At 36.2% G+C, this 23,843-nt stretch overlaps 1 protein-coding gene across 8 annotated transcripts in view; it reads left to right on the forward strand.

Annotated features, from left to right (window-relative positions):
• TBC1D5 (TBC1 domain family member 5) overlaps positions 1-23,843 on the forward strand; it is a 317,118-nt gene that overhangs the window by 212,727 nt on the left and 80,548 nt on the right. For all 8 annotated transcript variants that reach the window (XM_072033495.1, XM_072033494.1, XM_038173782.2 and 5 more), the window contains one exon: positions 22,855-22,997. In XM_072033495.1, the coding sequence (XP_071889596.1) occupies positions 22,855-22,997 (143 nt within the window). The remainder of the gene's footprint in view (positions 1-22,854; positions 22,998-23,843) is intronic.

Genomic DNA, 23,843 nt, shown 5'->3' on the forward strand with positions numbered 1-23,843 from the left:
AATTGGTTTTATAGGTTCCTCATTTTATGACATGCTTTCTTCTCAGATTTTAATATTTTGCAACACGTTCTGAAAGAAGAAATGAATAGATAGTGCTTTTCTATATCTGAAACATGTAGGGGCATCACAACCTACCTGAATTGTTCCCTAGACAGTATTAAAAAGAAAGCAGTAATATCTAAATTGTAGAGGGAGGCAACTAGATTTCTAAGTGTGGTGCCAATGTTTGTAGTCAACAATGAGACATAAAAAAAATTGTAGCCCATGTTGATAACAGCAGGGTTTGAGTTTTGTATTATTAGAGCTTGCCTAAAAGTATTAACACACAACTCATGTATAGCCTTTGTATAAGCTATGTTCTATTATATATTTTGGGGGGAAATAAAAATCTGTAAAGCATGAAATTGTGGTGTTACAAAACGATTATTTCTAAAAGTGAATTATCTCATCTCATAGTAGTACTAGCTTGGATTGCTATGTTAGATGTCAGGTGGTTTATTTCTGAGCAAAATACAAATTAATAAGTGTATGTTTTAATACTTATCTAAACCAGTGACAAGAAAATAAATACTACTTTTTATTTACCTTGCAGTTAACAACCATGTGTCATTGTGGCATCTTTTATTGAAAGGAACTTTATTTAAGTAGCATAAACTTGTTGGATGGGCTTCAATTAAATGATGATTTGTTAATGCAAATGTGTAGCGAATGACTGGTAGTACATCTGTCTCTTCATCCATAGGCCATTACTGTGCAGCATTAGCACATGATTGTAAAAAACTGGAAATCATTATATGCAGGTAGTACATATTCAATCAATTCTGACCTTATGTCTCTGACGAAATAAAAAAAAAAAAAAGTGTGCAATGTAAATGATATTTAATCTGAACAAGAAAAAAAAAGAATATCTGTGATTCAAGCTGTTAGATGATGTGAGGTGACTGCTGTTTGGGATTGATTGTTATTGGTGGCCCCAGTGGGGAACAGCCAGCACATTAATCCTGTGTTACTCCTCCCTCATGCTCCTCCAATCCAAATAGTATTTTTGTTTATATTAGGAAATAAATACTGTTGAGTTTATTTTAAAATTCCTCTCTTTTGGAGACTGAAGGGAAAAAGCTCTGTATTGATGACCAATGTTAGCCAGTTAAGCAGGCAGTGACGATTAATACAACAAAAAATCGTACAATTAGCTTCAGCTCCATAAGTGTCTAATGAGCCATTTGTCAGTCTTTTGGTGAAATAAACTACTCTATCTTAATTCTCCACTCTTGCAGCAAATAAATAGAAGTTATGAAACACCCGGGCACCAATAAAATATAATTTATTTTGCGGGGCATGGCAGAACTCCTTACATATCTAAAATGAGCATGTTATTTACAAACGACTTGTGATACTAATATAAAAAAGGATTTCAATGTTAACTGCTTTCGTTCTGCAGTAGATATGTTTTCTTCCTGATTTGTTTAATCATTTAAATGTATAATTACTCCTGAAGGCATGTGAGTAAAAATGACTTCTCCTGAGGTGATTAACTCATAAAGCCAAAAAGAACCTGAGAGTAGAACCTGCGAAATGCCAGGGATAAGCAGTCTGCAATCCCAAATGTTGTTCATTTTAGGAAGGACAAAATATTTCGCTTCAGAAATACTTCCTTTCTGCTGTTCCCTTTCTGGCCTTATTGGTTGTAGAGATACCTCACTGTAAAAAAAAAAAAAAAAATCACGGTGACAATTGCTGCTTAAATGTCACAGCTGATTTCGATGAAGACGGAGCCAACGTAGTTGGGCTGACAGAGGCTCCCCATTCAGATGCCTGCCATCAGGCAGTGACAGCCCCTGAGCTCACAGGGCTCTGCCTCTGCCAGGCCTTGTCAGCGGTGGGCAGGGGAAGTGGTCTGATGTCTGAAGGGCCTCAGGACGGCTGTCTACAGAGCCATTTGTTGTGAAGAGCAGGGTGGTTGTGTTTTCCATACAAAATATTTTAGGCCACGTCCTCCTCAGTCATCATTTCAACAGGAGTTCAACTATGAGACTATGACTTAGTTCAATTGTGTGACATCTTCCTGGCCAACTGTCTTCCCAGGCTGTTGGTAATACTCCCAGACAGGGAGTATTTAAACAAAAGATACGAAAAATAAGGTAGGCCAGAACATGACGTGTAGATAGAGCTGAGTTACTTGGTTTCGGAGAGGGAGAGAATTTTACGAAGGGCATTTTACAAAATTCTACAAAGCTTCGGAGGAGACAACTCTCTTACTGAGAGGCAAGGGTTGAGGAACAAGATGGATGCTGTTGGGTGGATACATGAGGAGAGAGTGAAGGGAGTATTGGTGTGAGTGGAAAGGGGATTGCCTTCATGAAACTAGGCTTGAAGAAAGCCTGAGATGTTTTGGGCAGGTTAGAGTATATGCACAGATAGGTACATAGCCGGTTCCGTTGCTTCCCAGTGGAGCTGTATTGCATACAGGAAAACAATAATACTTGGAAGTCTAGAAAACTGATCTGGAAAACCCATACAAATGGTTTCAAAGCTAGATACAGCATGAGGTCATTTCGTTGTGGTAGCTCTTTATACTCAGTTTTACAAAGATAACAAACCAGGTTCAGACAAGAGTTGAACAAAACGAATCATGACTATAGAAAAGTTATCCCAGAAAATTGTGGGCAGTTTGAAGACAGACAGACACAAAATTGATAACAGATGGCCCACTATACAAAACTGGCACAAACCATTCAACAATTTGTTCCAAGTAGGAAGTCAGCATTTCTGTGGGATTAGATGAAATAAGAGGTTATTGTATAAGAGGAGTGTGAGAAAACTGTCCTTGAGGAAAACAAGATGTTTCATTTCTAGTTTATAGAAGTGATTTAATTGAACTTATGTATCCCCACCCAGTTTTGAGCTAATGTAAGAAGTTTGTTTTGATGATATGCTCAGATGAAAAGATGAAAATTTGTTGCTTTTTGTTCTTTTCAACCATACTCCTCAAAGGCAGTATGGCTGCCTCTTTGGGGCAGGAGCTTGTTTTCTCATGGAAAAACCCGTATTCTGAAAATACGACTTCAGTTCTAGTGCTTATTTTTGTGGGTCTTCTGAGTGGTCAGTCTCCTAAAGTCAACCATCACTCTATGGTTTAAAGTGTGTAGCAACACGCGAACTTCTTTCCTTTTTTTTTTCCTTTAAAGTTATTTTTTCCTTTTAACTTTTCTTTTAGGGATAATACTTTTTCATCTGGAATGAATGTAGTATATCCTTTTAGGCAACACAGAAATATTAATAATATATTTACTGTAACTGAAGTTTACTATAAACTTGTAACAAAAATTTCTCTTTTGCTCAATTCCTTCAGTATATAGGTTACTGTGTGACATTAATTTACAAATGGCAGTTGAAAAGATTTTACATTATGCCTGCTATACACACTATAGTATTTGCCATAGCAAATTATGTAATTGAAGTTAAAATTCAACTTCTGTTACAAGCTACTGTTTTCACTGGTCCTTTACTCCAAGTCATCACCTTTGGAATTTCTCTTTTTTTTTTAACCCAAAATGTTCAGCAACTTTAAAGAAAAGCTGTAATTAGCATTAAATGAAGAGTAGACAAATGTATTTATATTTGGAATAAAAATTAAAAATAAAGCTAAAATATTTATATTTAAAAGTATATTATATAAACTTTGTATATAATATACAAAGTATATAATATAAACTTTGATATTTATTTGAAATGTTCTACCAACTATCAGTCCTTAAGTAGATTCAGAGAAGGACTGGTCAGATTATTCTTGTAAGGACTTAGAATTTACAGCTTAATGGCATTTAAAAAACTAAGTCTGGACTATTCTGAGGAATTGTTACAAAAGCTTAAAAACTGAAGAATAATTCTCTCTCAAAATATAGCTTTATGTTACATAATGTCACTAGGTGGCAATATTAGTGATATGTGTCCACTCAGCCAAACGAGACATATCTGGTTAAAAACAAATTAATAGAGCAGAAGAAATGGGGTCTGTATGTTTTACTTCCTCATGTGTTTGATAACAGGATGAAAGTGAGTGATTGAATGTCTAGGAGGCACTATGCTGATAAGATGTGTAAAAGACATGCTGTCAGGCTACCAGTATTTCTAGAAGAGAGAGAAGAGTGTTGATGCCTTTGTGCCTTGTACCACCTATTTGTAAGACCTCATCCAAAATGCTATATACGTTTCTGGTTAACTGTATTCAAGAAAGATTAATCCAAACTGCTGAAGAATAGCTGCTAGCTTTGAGCTTCCCCTTTCTTCTGATCATCATCCATTTACAAGAGGAGCGTAAGAGAGTTTGACTTATATAGCCAATTCAAACCGAATTGAAAGGTGACATCATGTGAGTGGTCTCTAGAAATGTCAGGGAATAAATATCGGGCAAGACAGTGAGTTGGACAACACTGCCGAAAGGAACTTCATGCAGAATTGCATCAGATTTATATATTGAACATCAGAAGGTTGCTAGCTATTGTAAGAGTGAGATTCAGAAACTGCATGATGACTATCATAAGAAGAAAAAGAAACCAGTACAAGATGAATCTTAATAAAAAACAACCCTATAATACATTAACTCATAACCATGGGGAAGTGAATTAAATGAAATGGAGCTATCGTCCAATCCTAAAAGATTTGTCTATGGATCTTGGTGTCTGTTTCCTGATCACGGATATCCAGTGTTAATCCAGATGTAGCATTTTCAACTGGTAGTCAGTCTTACAAAAGGATGTTAATGTTTATACCTGTAAATTGTAGCATTTGCTTCATGATGAGTCATTCTTAAAGGATCAAAACAGTCTGTCTGCACTGGTTACTCATAAAGTTTTCTCGTAGTCTGAAAGGTGTTATTGATAGGGTTTTCCCCAAGAAAACTCCTTTAGCTGCATACAATTTCTTTGGGAAAAACTACAGTGTTACTACTGTGAATTTTAAGATTACATTTATTATTTACACTTAATTCAGAAATAGGCATTGTGCCTACTTCAAGAATTCTCATAGTATTTGGGAGCTTTTTGCTCATAAGCAGTAAAGTTATAATGGGGTTAAAAGATCACACTGAATCTGTGCTAACGCATCTGCTAAAACTTTCTAGCAGAGCCTAATAAAGCCCTGCCCCATTTGTGACATACCAAATCACATTCTCCTTGCCTGGTCTGACAACCACAGCTCTTAAACAGCTGCTGGGGTAATTTGCATAAAGGAGATTGTAAATGTCTCATTGGAACGCATGCAGCGCAATCCACCCAAAAACCACAGCCTGAACACCAGGAAAAGAAGATTGTAGTCATAAAAATTGTGGCTCTCATGATTTTAGATTATGGTCTCCACAGTCTTACAGCTTTTGCAAATACCAAGCTTTTGTTCAAAAATAAAAGTTTCATTTACCGATACAGAACAATACAAACAGATGCCATGTTGCTCTCTTGACTCAGTCTAGCAGAAAATTGACTTCTGCAGTAAAGGTATGTGCTGACCCCTCCTCAGTTGTTCACCCCAGTGTTAAGTGAATTGGTCCAATTTAAACTATTTGTAATAGTGTTCGTAAAAACAAACCATTTTTATGGTAGTGAAGGGGAAACAAAGGAAATGCAAAATAAAGTTAATTCAATAAGAGCATTCAATAAAGAGAAAAAATGTAGAAGTTAATACAATATGTTAATTGTCTGCATGCATCTGCTATGTTTTATGATGCATATTTTGATATACATTAATATTAAAATTATGCAAGTTTTCATGAATATCAGAACTAAAGGAGATGTGTATGCAGAATTGGGGATTTTACAATGTGACAAGAATTGGGTTTATGCATTTCCTGAGTTTTAGTGGTGTTTAAATTTCAGCTTTGAAGCATCATTCTTCTTTGCCTTGAGTGAACTAGAATGGAGCCGTTTGGTATGATAATGATACCATGTTAGTGTTATACGTATGACTATACAATAGAAAAGGCATTAAACTCCACAGAGGTAGTGTCTGCTTCAGTTAAAGCCACTAGTTCGTTGATACTGTACTCTGAACCAGAGCTCTGCATAATTTGTAGTGCAGATTGAGGCTTATTTGAGTGGTGCCTGCTCAGTTAAAACACTTCCTCCAGCCTCAGTTCCTGGAAACACATTTCATGCTTGCAGTTACACCAGTCTCAGTTGCATCATCATCAATAAGTACAAAATTGCTAATAGCGATAGAACATATTGTTGTCATCCTTTCACTCCTGTTTTTAATCATCCAGAGTGCATAAGTTTATTAGCACCCAAGTCACCTATATCTTTGCCATTAAGAGTTTACTTACTATCTCAGTAAATCTGAGTTTCCCATAATTAATAGTTTTGCATATATCCGTGCAATGGCACAACTGACAGCAATTGGTTCAATGCCTTTGAGTTTTAATATTCATTATCAACATTGAATTGAAGGGGATTTGTAGTCAAAAGGTTATACAAGGGGCATAACCTTAAAAACCTTAACAAAGGTAACTATTTTGCCCTGTATAAATTCCAGCTGGCTTAGAGAAGTCAATCAAATCACTTTAAAGATTTGGTTTGTCTTTTTCTGTAGCAAGATGTGTAGTTTTAAGGCAATGATGGTAAATTAGTAGCTCCAGTGATAGTTCAGCATCAGTAGAGCTTGTCTGGCTGCAGCAATACAAATGTATTTTAAAATAAATTTAGCATTGGACATTAAAAAGATTCACTACTTCAGGAAGTTTTAGGGTAAAAATGCTTCTATACTACACATGTGTTCATTAGGATTACTGACCAAATACAAACAATGCATACTTCAAGGTGTGTATATACATGTATATTTATATATACATATGTAAGGTATATATTATTGCTTATATATTGAATTAATTAGTAGTATCAGCCAATGAATCTTGAAAGTATTTGGTACCTGTGGAATAAATTTTTTTAGTAGATGGTCAATTGTGGCAAGGTGATTTTTGACTTCAGATTTTGGGATAGAAATTATCTACAGATTTTGGAAGATAAGGTTGAAAGAAATTATAGCGTGCCATAAAACTGCCATATCTTCAATGTGGCTTATTTATTTATTATTATTATTATTTTTATTTCCAAACTTTTTTTTTCTAAAATAAGGAGACATAATGACCCATCAGCATCCAAATGGCCTCTTTGCCAGTAAAAGAACTGTCCTATATCATGCACTTGCCTCAGGTATGCAGTGTCTTCCTTTCTCCATGTTTGTATGTAAAATTTAATTACAAAAGTTTGATAAAATTTGCAGTTCTGGGAGACAAATTCAGAATCAGAAGTTAAGCCCTTTTGTTGCTTTCTGATACCAATAGGTTAATTGATAAATATTACTCTCACTCACCGTAGGTATTGCTAAGAAAAGAATGTACTTTATACATACAAATCTTAGCCAATTGATTTGATGTGCACAAAGCCATCATTTTATACATCTTAGTATTCATGTAAAGTTTATTCATATTTTTATCACAATATTGAAATATTGCATTTTAATTGAAAGACTTATCTGACAAAGATTATGATACATAGTGCTTGATGAAAAGTTATTATGCTTATCTTCCATAGAGAGTGAAATGATAGTCCAAAAGAGGTTGGACTCGATGATCTTGAGGTCTCTTCCAACCTAGAAATTCTGTGATTCTGTGATATAGGACAATAATTCGCCTATGGCTGTGTCTCCTGATGCCTAAATTTTTGCCTCATCCTGCAAGTTACATTTGCTTTCCAGAGATGGATGTGGTTTCACTTCTTTTATTCTCAGTACTTACTGTCCTCACGAAGTGCATTCCTAAAGCTGATGCTGCAATAGACAAGACATATTTGTCAAGATTGAACAGAAAAAAGAAAAAAAAAAAAGAAAAAAAAAAAACCTCCTAAGAGTCCACAAATTCTCACAAAGTGAAGTCTGAGATATACATTTTCCGAAGATGATTTTCAGCAGATAATTAAGGGTGAAATTAGAATGTGATCAGTCCAGTCATTTTTGTGGTACAAGTTGTCTCCCTCAAGTATAGCTAAGATCTTAGGGTATAAACCTCTTTGAACATTTGGGTATAAATCTCAAACTTGAAGCTTCTAACAGACACACCACACACACACACACAAAAATAATGCTGCAAGGATAGCCCACATCTGGAAAATTATTTTCAAATTCTCTAATCCAAGTTTAGAGAACACGTTCTGTGAGGAGTGGTTGAGGGAAATGGGGTTATTTAGCCTAGAGAAAAGGAGGCTTAGGGGAGACCTTATCACTCTCTACAGCTGCCTCGAAGGAGATTGTAGCAAGGAGCAGGGGTCAGCCTCTTCTCCCAAGCAACAAACAATACAACAAGAGAAAGTAGCCTCAAGCTGTGGCAGGGGAGTTTTAGGTTGGATAATGGGGAAAAATTCTTCATTGAAAGGGTTGTGAAGTATTGGAACAGGCTGCCCAGGGAAGAGGCGGAGTCACCATCCCTGGAGGTATTCAAAAGATGGTATGTAGATGGTGTGCTTAGGGACATGGTTTAGTGATAGACTTGGCATTCATTGCTAGGGTAACGATTGGACTTAATGTTTTTAGAAGTCTTTTCCAACCTAGATGATCCTGTGATTCTGTCAGAGTTGATTGAGTCAGCCTGTTTTGGACATCAAAAGCTTTCTAAACTCTTTAGGAACAGATCCTTTGGAGGCCAGGTAAGTTCTGTGTGAAAGTAAAATCTATAAATGATTGGTATCCTGAACAGTGACACTTCCCAAGCAGGCAGGGAATTGCCTATCTAAGATTGTGGAATACCATCCACAGTAAGAAAGTTGATAATGACTATTGACAAGTGCTTTTACAGCCTGGTTCAACTGACAGAGATAGATGCCACCCCTTCAAAGCATGCATTCTGCCTGTCACAGACAACTAAATACTCAATGGAGTAATTTCCTTCAAATGAAACATCACTTACATCCCAAGCAACAAGGAGTAAGAATTCAGAAGAGAAGGTGTGCCTAGAGGAAGTGTTAAAATTATCAAGAACCAGTGAGATCAGTTTTGAGAGTACGTACCACTCTGGTCCCATAAACTGAAAGAAATATTTCAGTCTCATGGGTGGTTTCCAGTGGTAGGTACTATGCTACCTGGCATGATAAACTGGTTTAGCAGACAAATCCATTTGGCTCCACTGGAACAGATGCAGCACCAGACATGTTTCTGTCTTCTTACTCTTCAGCTACTCTGTGGCATCATTGTGCTGGAGCACAGAAGAGTATGGTCAGATAAATTAGCCTTTAGGTACAGCTAGACTCCAGCCCTTCCTTTTCATAGCTTGACTTACAGATCATTTATCCTGCTTCTGATCCCATCCCTCCCCTCTATCTCTGCTACTCTACAAGCTCAAGAGCAGCCTGCAGAAGAGCCAACCTGCAGTCATGGAAATGCTTCCAATGAAGCAGGCATTCACCTCTACCCAATCAGACTGACACTTTCCCCATCTGCATTTGCCAGTCATAGGGAAAGCCAGAGGATTAGGATGTCAGGTCCATTTTCATGCTGCCAGAAACTAATCCTGAAATGTCCCTTGTGCACAAATGTTCAAATACAGTTTTGAGGAAAACAGATCAAAGTGTAAGAAAGACAATATAATTCAAATTTGTTATTTTGAGAAGTCTATTATTTGAAATGCACAAGTGTGCAACAGATTTTCTGCCAGACAGAGGGATTTTTAATGTCCCTTTTCTACCCCAAAATTGGTGAGAAGCACACGGAAAACTGAAATTTGAGTGCCTTTCTGGAGGAACACATCTACTTGGTAAAAAATAAAAAATAAAGAGCATTTTTCTGATTTCTGAAATTGAGCGCCTGTCTGATGTAGAGAAAACTGTAAAACTTGTTGCATCTTTCACTGTGGCTGGTTTTGGTCTGTATATAACAGTTGAACCAAAACAATGAATTAGCAGGCAGAAGTAGTGTCTAGAAGTTCAGGCCAAGTTTGCAATGCCAAGGATGATCAGAAACCTACATGTGCATAGGAGAAGGTTCCTGATAATGCATAAACCTGTGTAAATAAGATAGAAATGGAGAAGAAACAACTTCCATTGTCTCCTACTGCATTGACTGGAGTTTGGGCACAAGAGTTGTTTAAAGCAAGGCTTGCTGTAAGGCTTTTGATGTCGATATGACCAGGACGAAATGTGGGTGTCAATGAATGTGTGCTCAACACTCAGGACAACCCAAACTCTCAAATCTCTGTTTAGGACAGAACTTATTCCTAACACAGAGATTTGGCAGAGTATGACTTAGGCTAGGAAGAAATAACTGTGGTCTTGTCTGATCTTCCCGTATCATGGATATCATTTCACCTCGGATGTGGATGATGTAATTTTAACTCCTCTTTTATCCTCCTAGTTTGATCCAAATATTGAGTAGCAATACCAGCTTAAAATTCTCATAGTTTTTTTTGCTGTTTTTTGTTTGTTTGTTTGTTTGTTTTTTAACAGTAGCAGGTGAATTTCTAAAATAAAATCATTCTTTTTAAAGTTCTGTGCTTTTTAAAAACTTCTTACACACATAACTCATAGTGTCATTTTACTGTCATTTCCAAAAATTGGAATTATTGCTTCCTCCTTTCACATCCAAATAGGTAAGTATACCTTCACCAGTTGTATATAGCATCCCTCTGCAGCAGATGCTAATTCTGTGGTACTTCCTGCTGTTTTTTAATAAGGACTAACTTGTTGAATCCTAACTGTGGACAGCTAGTTAAGTTTGGAGTTGTCTTTGATTGCAAACATTTTGATTTTGAGTGATGTGTGGATGTAGGTACATTTGTGCTGATTTGCAATGTTAGAGAAGTGGTGAGACTATTTCCAGGAGGAAAACGCCTCCTTCTGTTATTAATGATTTTTTAAACCTTTTCCTTGTGTGTTAAAGAGAAGCTTAGAGCAATTTTTATGACCACAAAATGAAAAGGAAGAGCAATTAAAATAAGCACTTTTTTTACTATATGCTGTGTGTTTTATGAAGATGGCTTGTAGTATTGCCAGTTTGTGTACCTGTCAGCTCTGCTGTCCGGTGTGTCAGTAGTGCTGCCCCATGGTCCCTCTGCTTCTAGCTATACATTTCAAGCATACTGTAACATGTAACTCATAGGTGTATAAAATCATAATAGAACGTTTCATCATGTCTAAATAATGGTAGTTGCATGCTGTCTGAATGGTTAACCATCGCAAACATTCAATACAAGCCGCTTGACACTAATTTTACTGGTCAAATCCTCCTCTGAAAGAAGCCTGCCTTGACAAGCCATTTACTAGGCACCTTTTGCGAAGCAAGCCTGGCTTGATGGGTCGTCGCATAAGCTACTTGACATTTGTCCCCAGTCAGACCGGATGCCACATGAAAAATTTACTCCGGTGAGGGGCTCCCAGGAATAAACAGTTCTCTAGTGCTGCTCACAGGGGACTCGGCAAGGTGAGCGGAACTTCAACTTGTCACGGATGCACTGTTCTGACAAACATAAGTAGATGCTAATGGCTAAATCGTGACAGAATAAAGTCCCACAACCATATGGCTAATTGCCACAACAATATCTTCAGTGTTATTAATCAAGTTTTCATAGTGTGCCATGATAATTGGAATAATTAGAAACAGCGTAGGCATTGCTTGCCTCTGCCACACATACTGCAGACAGGGACCTGGAACAACCACAATTGCACTTTCTGTGCTGCGTTGTTTAGTGCTTTCCTTTCCAGCAAATACTGTAGTTAATTAATGAATTAGCTGTTTGCTACCAGAGTGTTTTATTGCTAGCAGGGCTTCTGCAGGGGCACATAGGTAGCTAAATGAGACCACTAAGCCCCTTGTGCATCTCTTAAAAAACGCAGTATTCCCACACGGCTGCAGCTACACAGCACAAAACTCCACCAGTCACAGATACTTTGTTCCACAAAAATTGAATCTCTCATACTTGTAACTAATGTGTGGAATGACTTTAGGTATAGACAAAAAGGATAAAAGAACTTCAAAGTGTGTGGTTTTTTTTTGTTGTTTTGTTTAGTTTTTAACAGTTTAAATGAAAGCAAAACTCGGGATATCACAATGATGCAATTAACTTAAGAGGGAAAGAAATTTACAAGTGCAGCTATATATATACAAAAATAATGCTTGCTTTACTATTTTTTTCAAGTGGGAGAAACTAAAACTCTGGTTTAGCTGTCTATGCCTTAATACATCAGTATTGCTAAATGTAAACAGTTGCACCACGTATAACTACCATGATTGTCTTGAAAATGGAATCAAGCTCCAAACTTATATTCTGCCTTTGAATTAAGGTCTTAAATAAAGTGGTGATTCTAATATTTTTATTTATACTAAGCAGATAAATCAACATCTTTGTACTGCCTGTTGGAATAGCCTTGCTTGATTCTTACATTCGGAGGTATGACAGCAGGGAGGAAATGCTTGTATTTCCTCAGTGCATGCATCAACGTGTAGTTGACTGGTCACTAAAACTGGCAGATTGATGATGATGACTCCCTTCATTGGATGTATGAAGGCATTTAGCCAGACTAATAGATTGAAATGGACTGCTGCATGTATGGCCTCTGAACAGCTTCTTAATTTAGTTTTAGAGCGTACAATAGATGTAATATTGTATTCAGTGATGATATAAATCTTCTCTCCTCGTTTTAAAAAATAAATAAATTTCTTCTCTGTGGTGGAGAGCCACCAAGAGATTTTGAAATGTCATATATTTAATTATAAAGAGGTCTGCAGAAATAAGTCCCAGTTCAGGTAGCAGGTAGGAATTCTCCATTTTAGGTTTATTGCTGTTTAATTTTGATTCTCAAAGGGAAAGCATCTCTGAAATATGTCATATGCTGTGATGGGAAGAATTAGCAGAGTACAGGATTCTTTCTGCACTGAGGGATGCCATGAAGATGCTCTGACCCCTGTGGGTACTGACTCAGTAGAGTTCCTTTATCTATAAAGTTACTGTAAAGTTGGGTGCTCCAGTCATTCATGGAAGATACCCAAACAAAATTCTGGATGTACAGAATAAGTATTTGTCTAGTGTTTTTTGCATTTGTTGCAGCTGTTTTGGAGTCGTAGCATCTAAACATTTTCTTGCTGGTTCATTGGCAAGGAACTTATTTCTCTTTTATAGTTTTACCTGGGTTTGTATTCAGTAGAATTAGCAGGACTTTACCAAATACTAAAATCAGGCTTTTACAAAAGGTATGCGTAGTATGATTTTACTGGTATTAGTAAAGTCTTCATTACTGATATTTAAATATATTTTTCTCTGGGCATGGCTGCCAATAGATGAATAAGTTCTTTGTATTCTTCGTATCAAAACATCACTATTTCAATTTTTTATGCTTGAAGCCTAACTGGAAGATTATCACTTTGTAAAGGCCGTGTCCTTTGACTTCATATATGTTTGACATATATTTATGCAGTTTTATGAGATAAAGTAGGCAATCTGATATATAATTTAATTAGCTTAAAGTTAGCATTTTACTTTATAACGCTTATTCTTTGATATATTATCATCCCTAATTTTACCATGAAAACCTTAAATTGTGTCTTCATTATCAACTAAGGTCTCTGTAACACCAAATCAGCATTAGAAAGAAAAAAAGACTCTTGTGGATTGATAAGCTGGTGGTAGTCTGAGGCATGTTGCCCTGATAGCTTGAATACAGCATGTTTTCCAGTAGCAACTGCATTGCTGCATGTAGGCAGATACTTGAATTCAAAGAAGTTCAACGTCCTGAAATTCTTACTGTAACTTCTATTTAGCACACCAGAAAAAAAGTTAGTTTGTTATACATAGCAATAGAGGGTAACAGAAAGGTGGTTCAATTGTAGATTTCAAATTGTTATGGACAAAGAAGGCATTTTATTTAATGTTTGTGACATGGAACTCTCCAAGGTAGAATATGAAAACAGAAATTTCATAATACTTGATCACTACTTTCTTGTTTACTTTAAAATACTTAAAAATTTTCCCATCTTCCTCTTTTTTTTGAAATAGTTGTCTTTTAGATTAAATCTTGTCCAGTAGATTCTACGGAGACGAGTAGCAATTCTATAGGAGATTTAACATTGTGTGACATGAAATGTTGTAGGATTCCTTTTAAAAAGAGATTTTAAACATCTCTCAGGTTTAAAGAGAGGTATCTTTTAAAGCTACTACATACATCTTGAATCAATGGATAAAGCTATTAGCAAATTTATTTTATCATCTTAAGAACTGTGCTTTAATTACAACACTGAGAGTTGTTTTTTCTAATATAATTTCTCCACTTTAAAACCAAATTTAATCATTGCTGTTGAAAGATGGAAAAGTTGGGGGGTGGAGTTCCTAATTGCTAATAGCTGATATCAGTAGGAACTTCACTAATTTAGAAGTGCCTCTTTTGTTTCAATAGGTTTACAGCAGCAAATAGTGTTTAAAATCATTCACCTGTAATTAGTTTTGTTAAAAAAAGAAAATGTTTTTGCTACTCTGCAGTGATTTTCAAAACAAAATGTACATGCATCATCAGTATTTAGTGCTGGAGCTTTGAATTGCACAGAGGCAAGAGCAGTAAGAATTCAGTAGGCACACCTTCATGTCCCTGCATTTTTCTCTTTTGAGTGCAGATATTAGTCATTGCATTATGCTTTTAGGTAGGTAACAGAGATGTAGTCCCAGAGTCCTTGCACTTAATGATTTAACTTAATGATTTGTCATTGACTTGAAAAGGTGGTTGTTTTTTTTTTTCCAGTAGACTGTAACACTCCCCTCTGGTCTTTCTAGTTTATCACTGTAATAGCAGCATACTAAACCCTGTTTTTGAAATCTGGATATTGCCTGAGCTGTTAAAATTTAGTTGTTTTGCAGAAACATAGCAGTCTTTTTGCAATGAGTAAAAGCACAGTTTAGCGCAGATAATTTTTAAATGAATCATAGTATAACAACTGTTATACTTCATGTTGTTACCTCTGACCTCTGTATTTTGGCCAACATTTCAAAAATGGGTGAGTATCCTTGATCTTTGATACTTGTTGTCAGTGTGAAAACAAATCTTGACAGGAAAAAATATCTTGAGAAGTGTCTAGCACTTCTTTTAAAACTTCAGTAATGGCTGAAACTTGTTCATTATTTTATTACGGTTATTCTTGTTGTAGATAGCTATCGGAGTACAACAATTTTATCCACTCTCCACAGTAAAAACTGGTCAGTAAATTCTTATAGTCCAGTAACTGGATATGATATCTTTAGTATTTACTGCAAACACCGGTTATCATTGTCAATACAATGTTTGTAGTAGCTTTTAATTACTATGCCTTTATAAAGTGTTGTATGTGTGAAATAGTGAAATTATTTTGCCTTGTGTTTAGGAGGAACGGAAAGGAACCTGAAGTGGGAATGTACTCCTCCCAATGCAGAGAGTTTTGTTAAATTAAATGCTACGTTCAGTGCAAATCTCCCATCTTTCCCACTGAAAAAAAAGTGGGTAACTTGTTTCTGTTGTTTCTCTTCATATTGAAGTTGTTAGCTCTGTTTTTGAAGTTTTCAGTGTTACAGAAAAGCCAGTTGCAGGCTTCTTTATGATACTAATTAAATCAGTTTTCAAATCAGTTGAACACTCTAATGAGAGAGGGTTTTTTTTTTTCACTCTTTCCTATTCCACAGACTTCCAGTCCTGTAGTATCTAAAAAAGAAAACTGAAAATGTTAGGAGGATGAAGTGGAGTATCTGTAATCTAGCCTGTCCAGTACAGCAAGCTAAAACTGATGGAAATCAGAACTGTTAATGAAAACAGCTATATTCTGAAAATACGTTACTGCATAATTACTGTTACAAATAAATCCAGATTCTGGCATTTCCAAAAATGAACTATAGCAAATTTGATGTGGGAACCATCAGCAAAATATAAAAATAAAACTACCTCTTCAAAAAGAATTTGAATGTGCAAAGAAACTAGAACTCTCCTAGAGGAGAAAGAAAAAAAAAAAAGTCAAAAGAGACTTGTCTTATTTCATAAAGAAAAGGTGAACCAATTAGATGTAATTTAAAAGCTTGTTTCAGTCAGTCATATTATTGGAGATTTAGACAAAGAGGATCAATCAAATAAATTGGTTACTGAGGACAGTAACCCAAGATTATAAGGTCAATTAGTCTGAATTCCTGCCTTTAAAGGACTTAATCGAACAATCTCTGATCCAGTCTTTTTTGATTCAGGATCAAAGTCCAGAATTTTGGAATAACATCCAATCTGAATTTAAAGATTCAAATGTGGAAAATCACCAAGTCTCTGAGCAAGTTTCTCCAGTGGTCTACTTGTCATTGCAAGGTTTTTATATTTGCTTATGGGGCTACTGGGGGAATAGCTGCTTATGGAGATCTTTTTGTGTATATTTTATGTGCTAGTATGAATCTGTGTATTACTTGTCTAACTCTGCTTGGGGAAAAAATGAAAATAGCTGTAATTGTGTGTGAAACAGCTAATGTACAAAAAGACAACAGAAATCAATGTCACTGGCATAATTCTTGATGGAACTTTTTTTTAGTATTACTTCTTTCCATTTTTACTAAAATATGCCACTAAGTAGAAGTGAGTAGAAATGTTCAGTAGAAGTTTAAAATCGGGAATAGCTTTTAGTGAGTGCAATCACTGGTATTCTCTTTGTAAAAATGCTTTTAAGAAAGTTCTTTATCACTGGGGCATGTACTACAGGAGGGTGAAATGACAGGAGAAATGTGCAGTTTGCAGTGGCTGCGTGAAGGAGCAAAATGCATCATTCTGTCAGCACTGAGTGGATTCCCATAAACTTGCACGAAACAACCCCCAAAACAAATTCAGAAGAGCAAAATAGGACTGTCACCATTCAGAACAACACAGCAGGCTGGAGGAGAGCCATCAAGGAGGAAAAGCACTGCAAGAGCATGAAGGGAAGTTACTATCCCTCTAGCAGGGGCACCTCCATCTCTAGTGAGCATCTCTAGTGCCCAAGGCACCCAGCAGCAGCCCAGAAGGTGACTGCAGGTTGGCAGCAGGGGTAGGGGACAGTGACAGCAACAGGAGGTCCGACACCAAGGGCAATACTGATGCCAAAACAGGTCACATAAATTTAGTTAAGAACTGCAGAGAGGAAAAGGCCCTTTTTTTGTTGTTGTTTTTTCCTTTTTTTTAAACAGCACTCAAAGATGTAAATTTGATGCCTTGAGCCCTTTGGGGCAATGGAAGCGTCCCCCATGGACGCTTGGACACGTGGACCTACCCAAAGCAGGCTAATAGGCTCAATGATTTTATTGTAGCCTATTCCCAACAATTTTAAGCATTACTGCTGTGAAGATGCAGTGGCACATTTTTCATTAAGCATATTCCTGCAAGTGAGTGTATTACAATTGGTCTGACTTAAGGCAGCGGTAAGTGCTTTTGTCAACAAGGGTAAATTACGGCAAGGAGAGGGAGATAATTATTGGGATCTCCTTTTTTAAAAGGAAAAACCTTCTCTAATGAGGAAATACATAGTGATATACAAAATATCACAAAATACAAAAACTGATGGATTTTTTTTCTTCAATACAGGGCTGAGTAACCTCTGCTAGTAATATTAAAGAAACCAAATGGGAGTCTAAATAACAATTTGATGCTCATGTCAAATAATTCATTTGTAAAGATAAAGTTAAAGGTGTTTATTTTAAAGACACGGGCTAATGTGTGTTTGATAAAGTAATTAATATACATTTATTTCAGGATATGTAGAACAGCAGGAATTCTCAACAGGACAAGTCAAGAATATTTTCCGTAGTGAAAAGAAGGCAATAAAGTGTACTATGTTCAGTATTCTTGTTCATCACTGAGGCTAAATTTGATTAGATTTATATTAACAAACAAATGTTTATTATCAGCATTATTTATTTTTAAATATTCTGACAGGAAAATCCATGGTAGAGATTGAAACCCATATAATCCATATTGGAAATGTATTTTTTTTTTCTCTTTCAACACATTTAGACTGAACACATCAGAAGTTTCTGAGAGCCTGATGAGTTTCCAACACAATTTCTTATGCCAGTGTTTTGGCTTTATTGGGATTTCACATGCTTCTTTCAGTTCTGACAAAATGCTGAATCTTAGTAGGGCTTTATTTATTTTAGAAATGCCATTCTGTTAATTGTTGCACTTAGCATTTCTGCTTTTTTTTTTCTTCTCTGGGCTCATTAAGAGTTTTTTCGTGCACTGTGAGCATTATTGCCCTTCCAACAAGACTCTTGCAAGAAGGATCCCCCTTAAAAAAAAAAAAAAAAAAAAAGACATTACAGTTATACTTCAGGCATGTCTCCTTTGCTGTCTTGTTTCATCGTTTGAAGGTTTTATTAATCTCTTTAGGACATTCCGTACAAAATCCCTGAACTGTATGAAACCACAGGAGTCTTAATAAAAACAAGATTTATTAGGAAAGGAGGCAGAACACTGGAGCAATGGACTGTGTAACAGGTCTAATCTGAAATGTTGGTAAAGCTTGTCTTTGTTGGTCCCCTTCATGCCATTAAAAGAAAGTAAACTATCCTGCATTCCTCAGAAGCTCATCCTCTGATTGAACTTGCCCAGCTCCCCTCAGGCTGACACTGGCAACTAGGAAATCAGGGGCAGTTTCTGGGATCACATGTGCTATTCTGAGGGTGCTTTTGCTGTGCACTTAGAGCTGTGTTTGCTCTTCCTTCTCGTCTGTACAAGCGTTACCCAGCCCTGCTCCAGCCCCTGCGGTAGGCCTGCCTGCTGCAGACCTCTGAAAACATGGCACAGGCGTTGAGTCTTGTCCAAAGTATTACTTGCTGCTTGGCACTGAACTGCGTAATTCTTGATTTTCCATATAGCTTTAAATTCTTTTGAATGCATTATAAAAATGTTGCTCCTCATCCTTGTTCCATATCTTATTTTCATAAAAGCAGATCACAGCTAAAGTCTGCCTACCCCTTCTCCTAAATTATTGACCGTGACTTTACATAGTAAATTGTGCTGGATACAAATGTTTGCTTGAACATAATTCATGGCAGAGTTTTTATGAAGAGACAGAACCTAGATGTAATTTTCTCCGTCAGTAAACAACTGATGTTAATGTTGGTATTTCTCAGCTTCTGAATGTTTAGTTGGGATAAGATGGTGTTCTTTTCAATGGTTAGTCCATTTAAATGATTTTCTTATTTTAAAAAAGCAACAAGACTTGCACTGAAAATTAAATGACGTCCTGCAAAATCCTATTGACCCTCCTTTTCTCAGAAGCCTTCCCCTAGGGTGTCTTGCAAGCATCTGAAACCAGAGGACCAGCATCCTCCTCAGGCACAACTGCTACGTGCCATCAGCCATGGAAGGTGGATGGCACATTTGCCATTTCCTAAGCAGCTGGGACAGCTGCTCAGGACAGTGAATTATGTGCAGGGACAGCAGATGCACTTGTGGATCAATGGTGAGGGTTAGGAAGAGGGAGAACATACTCTGTGGAAACCTGAGCTCTACTGAACTTAGGTTAACCAAGGAGTTTTCAAATTTGGGCATTTTTTTAATATACACAGCAAAGAGGAAATACTAGAGACATAATTACTTTGATTTTAGATCTTCTTAATGGACTGTTTGGGGAAAAAATAAGTTAAGCATGGGCAGATTTTTTTTAACCTTGTTCTATTGAAAAGTATCTGTGAATAAAAATAATAATAAATAAATAAGCCTTGAGCAGATACTTGGGGTGGACGGTGTACTGAAGAATTCATTTAGCAAAAGTATAAATGTCTGAAAACAAAAGATAACCAACTAAGTATTTGTAACGATAAAGCTGTCTACAGATTAAATAAATTAATCTTATCAGTGCTTGAAGAATTGTCCAATAAGCCTCAGTTAAAATGGTTGTGGTTGTAGTTAAAACTGGTAAGGCTGGATCATTGCCTTCTTTAATGGCTTTACTAGAGCACAGTTTTCTCCTGCTTTCTCTGTATTGTAAGGTCATTAATGAATCATTAGCTATTGCTAGTAATTACTGATGTCTTGAGAATATTGGTTTAATTGAATGAGAATTATAAGTAGAAGATACAGTTACATATTCTGCAGTGTAGGTGGTGGTACCTTTCTGTATTGTGGCTTTAAAGAATCTGTGTTTTTTGAGGAATTTAAGGATGCCTGGTAAATTATGAATCATTATACTATTGCATGTTACTAAAGGTACACTATTGTGAGCTTCACAGTCTGCAGGTGTAACGGATGTAAGGCAAGATTAACAGGACAGAACGATAATTAAACCACAGACAGCCATCTCAAAAAAAAAAAAAAAAAAAAAAAAAAAAAAAAAGGTTTATCATGTCTCATGCAATTATTAAATTATTAAGTGTGTCTGAAATTCTCTGCAAATATTTGTAAAAGTGATAAAAATGTGTTAGTGTGAAAGACAGCTTTCCAGCACGGACACTTATTCTGAGGAATTAGGAACCCTTTTTGTGAACATAAAAGCTGGCTCAAGTCCTGTCTTATGGCAGCATGGTTCACGTAGGCAGTGGTCATTGGTTTATAGATGCTATGAGCTAAATGCTGCTAAAGGAAATAACAGAACGGCTAGTATATATGCATTTAGAGCAGTATGAGTTGCTTACTCCCTTTAGGACGGGAGAATTGAAATAATTAACAGTAATATTACGGTTGCAAAAGGAAGTCCAGTTGTTCTTCAGCAGCCTACATCTGTGAAACACGATACCTCTGGGGACCGAGATTTAATTTTCCCAGGAGAAAGTATAAAAGCAGGAGAAAAAAAGGAATGACTTCTGCTAGAGCAGAATAAACCTGCATCTACAAACGATTAACACTGCATAATGAAGTAGTAAAGAAGCAAAAGAGATTTCTAATAAAAGACTAATAACAAATCCCATTACACCGTGGTGTATTTTTCCCTTGAAGTGTATTAGACTTTTAGCAAGGCTTCTTTCTGCATGAGATTTGGGTACTTGCAGGCAAAGTCAGCTCAAATGCTTCAAGCTTAGCTGCAATTTCTTTCCTAACAGTTTGTATAACATGAAAGTTGAGGTTTTACAGGTGGGAGGGGTTGTTAATGCAAGTAATAGGCTTCACGCAGAGTTTGGGTAATGTTTGTGTCACCATAGGATAATGGTCTCCCGTAGGCAAGGCACTGTAGGGTAATGTGCTGCTGTATGGTAAAATCCCTTGGCTAGAACAGACGTGGTATTAAATGTACTAGATAAGTCCTGCTTCTTTGTTAGCAGTTCTTCTGACTTTTCTTTCTGAGGCCTGAAAATGAGCCCTCGTAGGATGGGGGGGTTGAACAGAGTTTGAGTTTTATCATAGCTAATATTGCAACCTTTATAATTACTATGCTAAAATAAAAAGTTACAAGACTACAGAACAGAAATGTTTGGTGTAAGCAAAATAAGGATTAGATAAGACTGTATTTTCACTTCTAAAAGGGAATGTGCCTTGCAGGGCATAATATTCTGTACAGTGATCTCTAAATCTGAAGCATGGACATTTTTATGGGTTATAAACACAATTACAATATCGGGAGGTACAGAAGTTTGAATGAACAAACCCTTGATTAACAAAACAGTCCCTTTCAATTTTGTTCGTAAGGGAGAGTCGCTTTGTACAGATTGTTGCTATCTTAAAAGCTTGTAATTGACCGACGTGTTGGAATTCATTTGTGCAGAAATGAACTTTTATTACTGGAATCGGGGAAAAAAAAAACAGATGCCTTAAAACAACGAGTTTTGGTACAAAAGTGGTTAAACGTGAATTCTTACAAGTGAAACTAATCTTGATGAAATTTCTAGTTGCCTTTTTAGAAAATTTTGTGAGTTTTACAGAATGACTCAATTTGCTTTGCAGAAATTTGCAATCAATCTTTTCTTGCCACTGAATAAACAGATTCCACATGCGTAGCAATTTGCATATCCCAGCTAAAAATGTAATTCATTATTTTTAAGTCCATTTTGTAATAACTATTCCAGGACTAATGTTACTAACTCTTCTGTAGCTTTTTCAAAGATAACTTTAGATAATTCTTGCTGCCTAGAAAGGTACCAAGCTAATGGTTCTGGTTTGGAATAGAAAAGGGAAGTGCCTGTCTCAAGGTCAGTGTAAGAGCTGGAACTGGAAATAAGAAAGCTTGAGAAATTATTTTTTCCTACTGCATCTCAAGCTTCCAGTCTCAAGCAAATTTTTCATTTTATAAGATAGATTTTCATGTTTTGCTGGGTATGAAACAGAAAAGATATGAACAGGAATTAATCACTAAATCTGGTAAAGATTTAAATCAGGTTTAATCAAAATAGCATCCATAGCATGTTTTACGTGGAGCTGGAAACACTGTTGTCAAAAACAGGGAGGAAGCCTGTTCAGAGCAAGTGTGACCCGATTCATTTTAACTGCTATTTGGCATCTGCCTTGAACTGGCTTTCACTTGACTGGGCTTTTCAGGGCTCTCATAAACCTCTGGTTTCACCCTGTTTTTCTGTTCCAGGCTGTTCTTGTGTAACATCGTCTCACTTTCATCTTTGATCAGTATCACATCAAATGCTTAAAAATATGGTGTATAGAATTGATATGTTCTTTCTTTTGAGGTTCACCCACATAACAGTATTAGTCAGTTAAGCTTCTGCAGTTGGTACAGTATTGCTTCCCTTAATGTAGACACAAACATTTCCAAAAACACAATTATGTGAGTGATTCTCATAGACCTTCATAATTTGCAAAATTTCCTGCTGAAATGTTTTGGGTTGTAGTTGATCCTGTGATACGTATACTGGCTTTACAATATTCGTCAAAACAGATAAATACAGCATGTCTTTTCTGTTCTGTTTTGTGTTTTTTTCAGGCGATGGGTAAGGCTCCTCTTTGGACGTGAATTCCCACTCCAGGACCTTCTTGTTGTGTGGGATGCTCTATTTGCTGACAGTATCACCCTGAATTTAGTTGACTACATTTTTGTAGCCATGTTGTTATATATTAGAGATGCCTGTAAGTATCAACTATCTTACGATCTTTTAAGAAGAATGCAAACCTATTTTTCAAAGAAACAGAGGGCTTAAGAAATGCTAAATTTCATTCTGACTTTTTTAACAACTGAAAATCCTTTCAAATGCTATGAGAGGAGCCATTTGTTATCGGGCACAGTCTGCTGTATTTATGAAACAAATTGTATCTCGGAGTTAAATGCACGTTTGTTTTCTGAGTAGTTCTGTGTTTTTATATGGAGTTGCAGATTTTCTATGCAGCCAGTGATTCAGGTATGTATAGAGCTCCACCTTCTGACAAAGCCGATGAATTGAGTAAATCCTCATACTGGAAATACATTTTTTGCTCTTCTGCTTTGAAAAATGTGAAAATGCACAAGACAGTGACTCATAGATTTCCAAGTTATGTCGTGAAGGAAATGTACATGCAGAGATGAGTAGCAATTACAAAATACATTTATTCCATGCAAGAGTGGTATCTTTAGAAAACCGATCACTTAATTTTATTTTCTTTCAGTATACCTGAAATAGGTGCAGAGATATTTGCACATATGGACTAGTGATAAGCAATAAATAAATGAATTTGGTAAAAGAGACAAACTAAAAAATGTTGCTAGTTTGTATAATTATGAATGGGAAGAAGAAAATATGTAATAATTAATTAAAAGGCATTTATTTCTGTCCTATCATATTTTGCAAAAAATTCCATATATGAGTTTGCCACAACAAAATATGTGTTTTTCAATAAGATGCATGTTTGACATTAAATATATGAATTCTTTAGCATGCTGTTGGGTGTTAATTATATACAATCTGTAAGTTTTAGCTTGTAACAAGGTCACATATTTGA

Source organism: Anas platyrhynchos, chromosome 2, assembly GCF_047663525.1.
Source record: "Anas platyrhynchos isolate ZD024472 breed Pekin duck chromosome 2, IASCAAS_PekinDuck_T2T, whole genome shotgun sequence".
NCBI classification, from domain to species: Eukaryota; Metazoa; Chordata; class Aves; order Anseriformes; family Anatidae; genus Anas; species Anas platyrhynchos.